Here is a 12,283-nt window from a genome sequence, read left to right on the forward strand (position 1 = left end):
GTTATTAATAGGGCTGTCAATTAATCGCAGTTAACTCACGCGATTAACTCAAATAAATTAACTGCGATTAAAAAAATCAGTCACCATTAATTGCACTTATAACAATAGAATACCAATTGAAATTTATTAAATATTTTTGATGTTTTTCTACATTTTCAATATTGATTTCCATTACAACACAGAATACAAAGTGCACAGTGCTCACTTAATATTATTATTTTTGATTACAAATATATGCACTGTAAAAATGATAAACAAAATAAATATTATTTTTCTGTTCACCTCATACAAGTGCAAACTCTTTATTGTGAAAGTATAACTTACAAATGCAGATTTTTTTTTGGTTACATAACTGCACTCAAAACCAAAACAGTGTAAAACTTTAGAGCCTACAAGTCCACCTAGTCCTACTTCTTGTTCAGCCAATCGCTAAGACAAACAAGTTTGTTTCCATTGACGGGAGATACTGCTGCCTGCTTCTTATTTACAATGTCACCTGAAAGTGAGAACAGGTGTTCACATGGCACTTTTGTAGCCGGCGTAGCAAGGTATTTACATGCCAGATATGCTAAACATTCTTATGTCCCTTCCATGCTTCAGCCACCATTCCAGAGGACATGCTTGCATGCTGATGATGCTCATTAAAAAAATAACGTGTCAATTAAATTTGTGACTGTACTCCTTGGGGGGGGGAGGGGGGAGAATTGTATGTCTCCTGCTCTGTTTTACCTGCATTCTGCCGTACATTTCATGTTATAGCAGACTCGGATGATGACCCAGCACATGTTAGTTTTAAGAACACTTTCACAGGAGATTTCACAAAAAGCAAAGAAGATACCAATGTGAGATTTCTAAAGATAACTATGGCCCTTGACCCAAGGTTTAAGAATCTGAAGGGCCTTCCAAAATCTGAGAAGGAGGGGATGTGGAACATACTTTCAGAAGTCTTAAAAGAGCAACACTTCAATGCAGAAGCTATGGAACCCAAACCACCAAAAATGGAAACCAACCTTCTGCTGGTGGCATGTGACTCAGATGATGAACATGAACATGAGCCGGTCCTCACTGCTTTGGATCATTATCAAGCAGAACCCATCATCAGCATGGAAGCACATCCCTTGGAATCTTGGTTGAAGCATGAAGGGACATATGAATCTTTAGCGCATCTGGCACATAAATATCTTGCAATGCTGGCTACAACAGTGCCATGCGAACGCCTGTTCTCACTTTCCAGTGACATTGTAAACTAGAAGCAGGCAGCATTAGCTCCTTCAAATTGTAACCAACCTTGTTTGTGTGAGTGATTGGCGGACCAAGAAGTAGGACTGAGTGGACTTGTAGGCTCTAGAGTTTTAATTGTTTTATTTTTGAATGCAGGTTTTTTTGTACATAATTCTACATTTGTAAATTCAACTTTCATGCTAAAGAGATTGCACTACAGTATTTGTATGAGGTGAATTGAAATATACAATTTTTTTGTTTTTTACAGTGCAAATATTTGTAATCAAAAATACATATAAAGTGAGCACAGTACACTTTGTATTCTGTGTTGTAATTGATTAATACACTTCCAAATGTAGTAAACATCCAAAATATTTAAAATAAATGGTATTTTATTGTTGTTTAACAGCACGGTTATTTTGTGTAATCGTGTGATTAATCGCGATTAATTTTTTTAATCGCTTGACGGCCCTAGCTATTAAGCATATAACCCCCCTTCACTCGCCTTCCCCCTTCTCCACGCAGCAGGGGGCGCTGCGGGGCCCTAGCTCACCGCCTCCCCCCCGCCCCCACCTTGTTTTGCCGGCCGGGCGAGCGGGCGGGCCCCGCGTGCGCCTGCGCAGACGGGCGGAGGCTGAAGAGCCCGAGTGCGGAGGTGGTGGCGGTTGTAGCGGGTCTGTTTTGCTGACGGCCCCGGGCTCAGCTGCTGGGCCAAGATGCCGGCCGTGTCGAAGGGAGACGGGATGCGGGGCCTGGCGGTCTTCATCTCCGACATCCGGAACTGTGAGTGCGGCCGCGGGGCCCGGCCGCGCTGGGAACGGGGACGGGGGCGGGGGCGGCGGCTGCTGCGGGTCCGCTCCGGGGGGGGGGCGCTTCGGAGCGGGGCCGCGCTTGGACGGGACGTCGCGGGGGCCAATCCGGGAGGGGCTGCTTGGAAGGGGGGAGCGGGGGCCGCCCTGGGGGAGGGACTGCTGCGGGGGGGGGAGAAGCAAGGGCTGTTCTCGGAGGGGGGGCGTGCTGACGTGGGGAGGCAGGTTGCTGGGGGAGCTGGGAGGGGCTGGGTTTGTATGGGGAAGGGGGCTGTGGGTGCCTTGCTTTAAATGCGGTGTCTTGGGGAGCCTGTACGGTCAGGGGACAAACAGTATGGGTGGGCTGGGACTCGGGCTTTCTATTATGATGGTGTCTCTATTTCAGTGGGTGTCTGGCCCGTCCTCCCCTTCCCCCCCCCCCCCCCATGCTCGCTTTGAGATCTCCAAGCGCTGCTGCGCCCTGGGGTTTCTTTCTTAGTGACTTGTGGTGAGGGGGACAGTCTCATTGCATGATGGCTAGTACCTAGTTCTTGGTTGTGTGGATAAAATGTGGATTGGGGTGGGGAGTTATTCCAAGTCCTCGGTTGTCATTTTAGCCAATGCAAAGGCGTGCAGTGTGTGTTAAGGAGGAAGACTCTGGCCTTGTTCCAGAGAAAACGTTTTGGTAGTGGAACTGATCTCTGTCCATCCCCCAACCCTTCTTCGTGGACACACTTAAATCTACTTTACAAGAGGGTTATATCAATTTAGCTTAATTCGGGATGCTACTGAATTAAGCTAAATCCATGTCCGTCGTAGGCCCGTTTAATTTTGCCCAAACAGGGTGTTTGTGCCACTCTAAATTGTTTAAAAAAAATTTGTTCGTTAGACAAGTGTAACATGTGCAGTCAGAGTTTTTGTCCCTGATCTTTGAGAAGCTCAAAGGTGAGGTGAAAAGAGTAATGAAAAGAAAACTGTGTGGCTGAGGGTGATGGCAAGGGAGGGGTTGTATGTGTCAGAGAGAGAGAGTCAAACACACATACTCTGCTGTGTCTGATAAAGGGAAAAGGTAGAGGAGGAGGGGCGCATGCTAGAGAGAAGCCTGAATTCTTGGAGTTCTTTGTGTGATCTTGGGAATTGGATTAATATTAAGCACAATGATAACTCTTCTTAAAATGTTTCCAACCAAACACTGCAAGTTCATGAGAACTCCTGAACACAAAATTAGTCATTGATCAAATGTCACTGACTTTCAATGTGTTAAATAAACTAAACTAACACTGAAGTGTTAACTTAGGTAAAACTCTTATAAAAAATTACCCAACAGTGTTACTTTAATATTCATCCATGATACTGATGAACTAATGGGATCATTGAAGCCATTTGTCATTCTTTGAGTATATCTAATTTGCTTGGATACAAAACATGTAGGGATTGTGGCTTGTGCTACATATATACAGACTAGATGAGAGGCAATATGATTTTTCACAATCAGAACTGCGCAAAATAAAAATTCCATGGCTGGAAGAAATTAAATTTTTGCTTGCAGTTGAAGATGATTGGGACTCTTGGAATTGATAACTAAAAAGGTGGTGCTCATTTCTGGAGCGGTAATGGTTGTCTTAGTGTTCCATATTGATGATTGGCATTATACAGTTTTCCTGCCTAGACACGGTATAAAAAAACCCCATACACTTTGTACGATGAAGACAAAATGCAAGCAGTGGTAATGGAGGCAGAGGTAGAAGAAATTACTCAGCTGGAGTGTGGATAAGGATGGAAATGGGGGCAGCATGGTCTTTAAGTAATTTTTGGATGTATCTATTATATAAACAAGGCAACAAGCAACCTGTTGTATGGTGGTGACATTAAGGATCTCTAGCCTGCAACTGGAGAAGAAAGATGGTCCAGTGGTTAGGGCACTAGCCTGGGACTTGGGAGATTCAGGTTCAATTACCATCTCTGCTACAGACTTCCTGTGTGACATGGGGCAAATCATGTAATCTCTCTGCTCCCATTTCCATTAAAATGGGGTTAACGGCACTTCCCTACCTTACAGGGTATTATGAAAATAGATAAACGGATTGACCGTGGGGCACTCAGATACTGTGGCAATGGATGGTTAGGCAACTAGGAGGGAGGTATCTAAGATGAGCCAGAAGCAGATTTTCTTATTTTTTTCATTTGGTGGGCCCAGCTATATTACAGATTTCCTGGTGAAATTCAGAGTCCTATGTAAACTCTGGGAATTCAGTGACATTTAACATGAAATATAACTGCTATCATGCTTAATACTGTAGTGACTGCAACCATCGATTGTTTTCAGGCAGTTGCCCAAGAGTACTGCTATTCTGTTCTTCATAAAGATTGGTTATGCTAGCTCACACTCTAAGAACACATAGCATGTTCCTATTATTTGGGCTGAATTAATGGACCAAGAGAAAAATCAGGCAGGTGATAATGGAACCCGGAACAGATGAAACATACAAGAGAAAATTAATGGTCACACCAGTTTTTCCATAAAAGCTAATTTGGGCTCTTGATTTAGCCCTGTTAGTTTTGCACAAGGACTTGAATTTGGAGGATATATCACATAGTAATAAGTTGGAGAAACTTAAAACGTGTAAGTGTCTAGTAATATTGTGAATCAAGTCTAGGCTCAGTGTGCCAAGACACTGCTAGGATGCTAATAGGCAGACATCTGAATGTCATCAGCCTTAGAAGGATCCAGCTGAAGAGAAATAAAAAGGCCTTGCTTGTATTTGCTGCATGAACTAGGTTGGCAAAATGTAATTTTGTAATAAAATCAATAAAATATTCACCCTCTCATTCTTCAGACAAGTTTTTTCTTACTATACAGATGCTGCTATAAAACGAAAATAATTGAGCTCATTGTTTATATTTAATTCGTAGCAGCAACACTGATCCTATATGAAGACTCTCGTGACTTTCTCTCACATTTTTCTCTAGTATATCCACTGTCTGCCTCTGATAGACATTGTTTTCCTCAATTCATAATATAGAACCTGGTATTATTTTGTTTGATACTAGTAAGCAAAATGTAATATAGAATTAAGTGCATAAATAAAATGAAGAATGCCTTGACAACTAAAGCAGAGCAGTAATGATCACTTTAAGTATTTCTAAGATAGCACCTACCACTGTTGAATAAAATAGAAGTTGATTCAATAAAAGATATAACCTCACCCACCTTGTTTATTACTTATTGCTGTCCTTTACAGTAATGTTTACATAGTGGACTTTGTTCTTCACCTCTCTGGGGTTTTCCAGCTTTGCGTACTTTTTCTTTTCTTGTAATCCTCGTCTTTGTGGATATGACTGCAAAAAAGTGGCCTTGTAATATGTTATGAAAAAAGCAAAACTCAGGTTCAGCCTTGTTTTCTGGAAGGCAGTTAATGCAATCCCTAGATTTTTTTTTTTTCTTTTGCCCGGAGAGAGGGAAAAGCCCCCTATTGTGTGCACCAGTACTGTAGACAGTTCCAGTAATCATTAATTTCTGCTCTAGACTTTATTCCTAAGTTTCAGAGCCGCCACTTTGAAAATGTTGGTAGACCTTTTAAATAGCAAAGGCAGCGGTGGAGGTGGGAGAGCGGGTTGCTTATACTGAAATCGAGCTTTTTTTTTCTTAATGTTGTCATTTGTTAAGGTTACAAAATGGCACTGAAGCCCTTTTAGGGCTAGCTTCTGCTCTCAGACACAATGTGAGATACATCCAACAATGCAAAATTGTAATGTGGTAACTTAGTAGAGCTACTGATACTAACTCTTAGTACTTCTCCTCAGACTCCAGCTCTTGCACCTTTTTCATCTTCTCCCCCATACACCAACCTTTTTCTCTTGGGCTCAATCCTTGGTATTGCAAAAAGTTCATTTTGTCTTCTGTTAGTGATGTGATTGCCCCCTTCAGCATTCCCCAGTTGCATGGAGATATCTTACAGACTACCTTTTCCCCACTTTGTTTCAAGAAAACAATCTCTATTTAAAAAAGATCAAGAATATCTCTTACACATTGTAATAGCGTCAGACCTTGGATTTATATTAGAATAAGCCAGACTCTCAAGCCAGATAAGATACTGGATGTTTTTATGTTATCTTTTTCTGTATTTTAGAAATCAAAAACAAATTATAACTACAGGCATTTTAAGAACTGTTTTCAGTTGCTTATAACTTTGTCAAATTTAAACTGCTTAGGTTGAAATTTTCCATGCAGGATGACTTTTGGAGAAAACTTGAGGGGAAAAAACTAAGCAGTCTTGATGAATTTAAGGACATTTTTTTGCCAATATTAAATGTTTAAAATATTTCTGAGAAACCCTAGCACCTTCATGCTTGGGGGTGGGGATCGGCACTGACTTCAGAGATGCTATTTATTGTCTCTGCAATCCACTCAAACTTTATATCAGCCTCTGAAAATTTCTGTTAACACATGCACAAAATTTCTATTTCTTGCTGTTTGGGCCACTGTGCTCCCCCCTAGGTAGCATGGATGAGGAAACTGGCTAATTAGAATGGAATGGGATAAACTCCAGAGGCAGAAGGGGTGCCCTGTGTGGGGAGAATGGGCTATAGGCAAACAGTATGCAACCATCCCTAGAGGGTATTCCTCCAGAACCTGATTCTGAGCCCCAGCCTTCCTATGCTGTTAGCAAATAGCATGAAACCCATCCCCAGCAGTGTCTCATACCCCTTTAGAGGCTGGTCCACAAAGGATGGAAGTCTGCTTGTGTTACCAATTACTTAATTAGCTCAAGCGGTACAGGTTTGTACTATGGATCTAAAGGTGCCAGTCCTGCCATTGACTTATGGAAGGGTCAGTATGATTCCATATGATATTTTGTGTTTTCAGTTTGCTTCTTAAAATTTTTAAAGAAATGTATACCAGAAAACCACATTAAGACAAACATGGAGGTAGCAAAATCAGGCACTAAAGATTAGAAAAGAATTAAGGTTGCCTGCAGCCTTAATTTACCTCCTTATGGATATGCGTTATGGTAGTATTTAGTTGTGGCCACCTACTATTTTTTCCAAAGGACTCCTACTTCACTCAGCCCCCAGGATAGATGGTGCTTTCTGAATGGTTGCTCTTCAGTATTTTCTAGACATAAACGATGGGTATGTAGATCAATGCACTGAGCTTCTCAGAAGCTAATTCTAGGCAAACTCACAATGCCTAAAACACTGAAATTATTAAGTGTTTAAATTAAAAACTTTGTTTACTATATCTGTTAAATGTGTTCTGTGCACAACATCAAATCAAAATAGTTCTTGCAACATTACAGCCCTTTTACTGGAGTAGGCTGGCCAGTTATTTAAAAAATAAACAATAGTTATGTTTTTCACTTGGTAAACCGTGACACAGCTTAATCCCTAAGGTCATAGTCTGTGGCATAGCTATGAATTGCACTTGTCTTCTGAGCCCCAGTTTAGTGCCTTGGCCACAAGAGCATCTTGCCACAATTAGTTTATATTTCTGTATCCTACCATCTTCACCTTAGTTACTGTAATCTGGAGTCATTCAATTGTTCTTGCATAATGAGGAAACTTCTCCTCTGTTAACTTGTTCTGTATCCTACTCTTCAGAGGAGATGCTAAATCTCCTGTCGTCCTAGCAACAGATTTGAGGCCACCATGGCTATTCAAAGATCTCCATCTTCTCCCAGGAAACCAATGTATGTGGAAGTGTCACATGAAAAATAGAGCCTTTCTATACAATTAACTTCCAGAGGATCCGTTTTCAGCATGATTGTTCACTGTCAGTGTACAAATGTAGTTTTGCAAGGGAGGCCATTAAACTACGAAATGTCTCCCTACACTTGAGAAGGGGCTCCTAGTACACAGTTAATGATCCTTTACAAGTGATTAACATGATGTACAGAATTATTTTGATTCTCCTCCCCCCTTCCCCCCATGACATTCTGGGGAATAAGAAGCTGAGTCTGAACTGAATTTCAGACTTTCATGGGATATTAAACCTAAGATTACCAAAGCTGCTCACAGTGGAGCTTTCTAAATTAATAATTGAAATGAAAAATAAATTTACTGGTTAAATGTATTGAGTTCTGTATAGTAAAAAAAAATGCATATATTGGAATAAAAGATCTAAGTCTTATAGATGCAATGATGCTTTAAGGATTACTGAATTGATTGCAAGCGACAAATCCAGGAACAGTTTAATCTCATGATTGTCATTTGTTGCTTAAGTTTTGGAGTGATAAGATGAGCTTTATCTCTGTCAAAGTAAATTGCTGCCCTTAAAACTAAGACATCCCTTTCTAGAACATGGCATAATGCAATCTTCTGATATAATCCTGACATAGAGCATGCCTAGCTCCTCTCTTGATTTGGCCAGTCAGTTTAATTTTAAACTTGACATAAAATGATCCCATCAAATGTGCTTAAATTGTGACCTTATCCAGATTCAGACTTTGAATCAAATGAGAAGTTACAACACTCCAAAAAAATAAATATTTACATCTGTTTTTCTTCCCAAAATGGTAAAACCAGAAACTCAAGTTATGCAAGTTATCGACACAGTCTTACTGTCTTTGTCCCCTGCAGATGTGTTTAACAGTGCAATTTTAAATCTTAACTCTTGTTTTGATTTAAATTTTAGTGGCAGTGTTCTGGTGACAACATCTACAGAAGTTAAACATAAGGATGATTTTGTTCTACATTATAAAGCGGGGGAGGGTTCTTAAGAGGATATGTGTACCTATTGGTATCTTTTGTATGGTTGTAGCCGTGATTCCTCGCCCCCTCTTGATTGCTAATGAAAATGGAAGTTCAAGTTTTCTTTGGAAAAAATAAACCATTACAAGACATGTTGCCCAAGAAATGTTTTAAAATGCTTCTACTCTCTCCCTTTGTCTGATTGGTCTTACAGAATCTATTTTAACTCTGGATGTGGTAGGTCTTATGATTTAGCTGATGCAAGGTAATGAGTAAGAAGCTGTGAATAGAATAGTGCTACATCTTCATTTCATTAACAGGTTTAACAATAGTAGACAACAAATTATGTCACATCTAAGAAATCCAGCTTTAGGTCACATGGCCTCTGAAATGTGTGTTTTACTAAGTTTTGGACCATTTCATGGAGACCAAGATTTCCAGTTCAAATGGAAATCAACCCATCTGATTTCAGAACTGTGGGATAATGTAGCAGTTCTTCAGAATCCAAATACTTTGAAGGTGTTTTAAGGGCTTGTCTACACTGTGGGGTAATGCACTGTATGGGAGGGTGATTTCTAAAGTGTACTAATGAGCTGTGTTTTACTTGGTCCATGTAGACTCAACTGGAGTGCAATAGATGTTCTCTAGCACGCATTAATGTAATATTGTTTCAAACAGCAGTGTTACAATAGACTAGACTAGGGAACCTGTAGTGTGCTCCAGTAAGGTCTGTGTGGACCAATTAATGCACAGCATGTTCGTGCTGTTGAGAAGTCACTTCCCCCTTACCCCACTGTGTTGACAAGCTCCAACTCTAATATGTTGTTGCAACACTCTGTACTCTTGCCTCAACCATCTTTGCAAATGCTTGCTGTTGTTACTGCTGCAGTTTACTACTTGCTGCAGTTTCCACGGTATGCATCCGATGAAGTGAGCTGTAGCTCACGAAAGCTCATGCTCAAATAAATTGGTTAGTCTCTAAGGTGCCACAAGTACTCCTTTTCTTTTTGCGAATACAGACTAACACGGCTGTTACTCTGAAACCTGTTGTTACTACAGTGGTCTCTGAGATGCAGGCGTTTCTGTCTTCCAGTAGTACATTGATTCTGTTGCTCAGTTATCAGAAATGAGGCACAATTGGAGAAAGTAGCATTTCAGCTTCTGTACTTAATCTTGACAACTGGATCTCACATGTTTTTCCAGCAAAAGCAACATTCTATCTGTTTGGTAAGGGTGCTAATGGTAAATGGTGAATAGTGGTGCTGAGAAGAACTGCTGGAGGGTTTTACCTTAACTGATCTGAATAATGTAGGTAAAATAGTTAAGTTTGAGTTAAATTTCTTCCTACTGTCTTAGACCTATTGGGCTTCGGCAACATGGGGCGGCACAGGCCAATGCTTTAGAAATAGCTGTTAGCATTTTAAAGGCACTCCTGGGGAGTGGGGGCAGTATTGCAAGACTGGCTTCATGCTTAAATCTTTCTCTGTATGGTTAACGACACTTACTTATCTCCCAGCAACACAACTCTTCCAAATGGAGGTATGAAATAACTTTATTTTTTAACTACGAATCTCCACCCTGAAAATGAAGACCGTTAACAGCCATTTTTGCTACGGAAACCTATATGCCATTGCACTTCTTTAAAGTACGCACTGATAACTCAACCCAAATAAAGTATCATCTTGATGGAATGTACCTAGAGAAGAAAGTGAGAGCTGCTGCTAGAGACACAGGAAACATGAGACTTCCCCTGAACATTTTTAAACAAGTTTCTCTTGAATTTTTTGCTTAATGTAAAATGCAGAAAAAATGCCAACAGCCTGTTTTTAGGCATACTTTTTATCTTCTGATGCTATTCCCTGTGTCTCCAGATGCTGCTCATACTTTTCTGTCTTTTTTCAGGCATTTTCTTTCAAACTTCTCCCCAGCATTTAGTTTCAAACCTAGATTATCTGTCCCCCACCAAATTTCATAGATGCATTTTCCCCCTACCGTGTGCTGAAATGGGACAGGTGTCAAATCCCTCGAGGGTACTGTTTTTATACCTACTGTGCCTTGAGAATGGTGTTCCTCTGTGTCTGGTTTGCACATGGGAAAATGGGTGCAATGTGGAGGAGAAGCAGAAGAGTGTAGATTGGATTAGGGGAGTGCACACTGAATTTTCCCTCTGGCAGAAGACACAACCCCACTGTGTATCCTTTGTGGTACTGACCCAGGGGCTACCACAGTCAGTGGAAGTCATTGGTAGAACTGCTTTTAAGGAGCTGGCAGTGGGGAACAGTGTGGAGGTACAAGCTTCCCACAGGACTCTTGAGATTGGCCAGTTTGGGACCAACCTACTCCTTAGGTGGAAAAAGAGAGAGGAACTCATTGAGGTGAGTAAAACTAGTAAGTCTCTTGAAGAGATTTCACTCCTTCCTGTGAAATAGCATGCATAGGAGGAACAGGGCCTTAGTGATCATGTAGTTCTTTAATTAACAAAAGAGAGACTTTGGCCATATTTCAACTGCAGAGTTAACCTAGGTTTACACTTGAGTAACATTGGTCGAGTGAGAGTTGCCACGCTGCAAAATAATGTTCTACCTGTTTTGTGTTAGCAGCTGACAAGTTGTGCTAACTCGAGCTGTAGCTTATGCCTCCTGACAGGCTGGCCAATTCACGTTAAAAGCACCACCACACTGAAGCTGCAGGTTCTTCTGTGTGAACAGGACTCTAGTTAATATGAACACTTAAGTTGCAACTCAAGTTAACTTTGCAGTGAAGACAATCCATCTGAAAGCTTTCCCAGTTTTTTTAATACTATATAATGTCTATTAAATGACTACATCATTTAAGGCACTTGTAAAAGATCACTTTTTTGCTTTTCTCTCTTCCTCAGTCTATCTTTTTACTCAGTTTTCCTCCTTTTTCCTTTTAATGTGTTCTCTGCTTCCCTTTCTTCTCCTAGTACTACTGATTTAATTTTTAGTATAACAGTACTTTGCACAGTCTAGGGGTCTAGCAGAAGCAGTAAAAATTAACTGAAGCTCATTTCGCGCTGGAGCTGCAAACAGCACTAACTAGGAACAGCAAAACTAGAACTTGAACGATTCTCCTTGGGCAATTAACCTGGAGAGGATATCTGAAACATAACTTGTATTTCTGAACAATAATCTTCAACTGTTATGATCTTACCCTCCTTTTGTCCTTTCCTCATGAATTCTGAAGATTTTGTTTCTCGGTGGACGCTTACTCATTAGGGTAACAATGTTAAGAGCAAGCTTTGAGCCTGAATCACCAGCACCTAATTTATAACAAGCCTAAGGATTTATAGGGGTTTGATGGACCTACTATGTATATCTGACTCCTCTGCCCCGTCCCCCCCAACTTTGTTGCTAATAAACTGTTATTATCTACCAGCTTTGAAATATGAGGCCTGATGGACCAAAATCTGGGCGAAGTTAACAGAGGCTTTTGTGGCTTGTCACTGAGAAAGTGCAGTTTAGCTGTATCAACTTCTGTTTCAATCATGTCTGAGCATGCTTATTGTCATCCCCAAATCCCTCTGAAATAAGCAAGTTTAGAAACTGCAGATGAATAAGGAG

At 40.7% G+C, this 12,283-nt stretch overlaps 1 protein-coding gene across 7 annotated transcripts in view; it reads left to right on the forward strand.

Annotated features, from left to right (window-relative positions):
- Positions 1-1,823: 1,823 nt before the first annotated feature.
- AP2A2 (adaptor related protein complex 2 subunit alpha 2) overlaps positions 1,824-12,283 on the forward strand; it is a 100,908-nt gene continuing 90,448 nt past the window's right edge. For all 7 annotated transcript variants that reach the window (XR_012159320.1, XM_073347187.1, XM_073347188.1 and 4 more), the window contains exon 1: positions 1,824-2,004. Coding sequence is in view for 6 of the 7 variants with exons in the window: in XM_073347187.1 (XP_073203288.1) it covers positions 1,938-2,004 (67 nt within the window). In the remaining variant the exon portion in view is untranslated. The remainder of the gene's footprint in view (positions 2,005-12,283) is intronic.

Source organism: Lepidochelys kempii, chromosome 6 (genome assembly GCF_965140265.1).
Source record: "Lepidochelys kempii isolate rLepKem1 chromosome 6, rLepKem1.hap2, whole genome shotgun sequence".
In the NCBI taxonomy this organism is placed as follows: Eukaryota; Metazoa; Chordata; order Testudines; family Cheloniidae; genus Lepidochelys; species Lepidochelys kempii.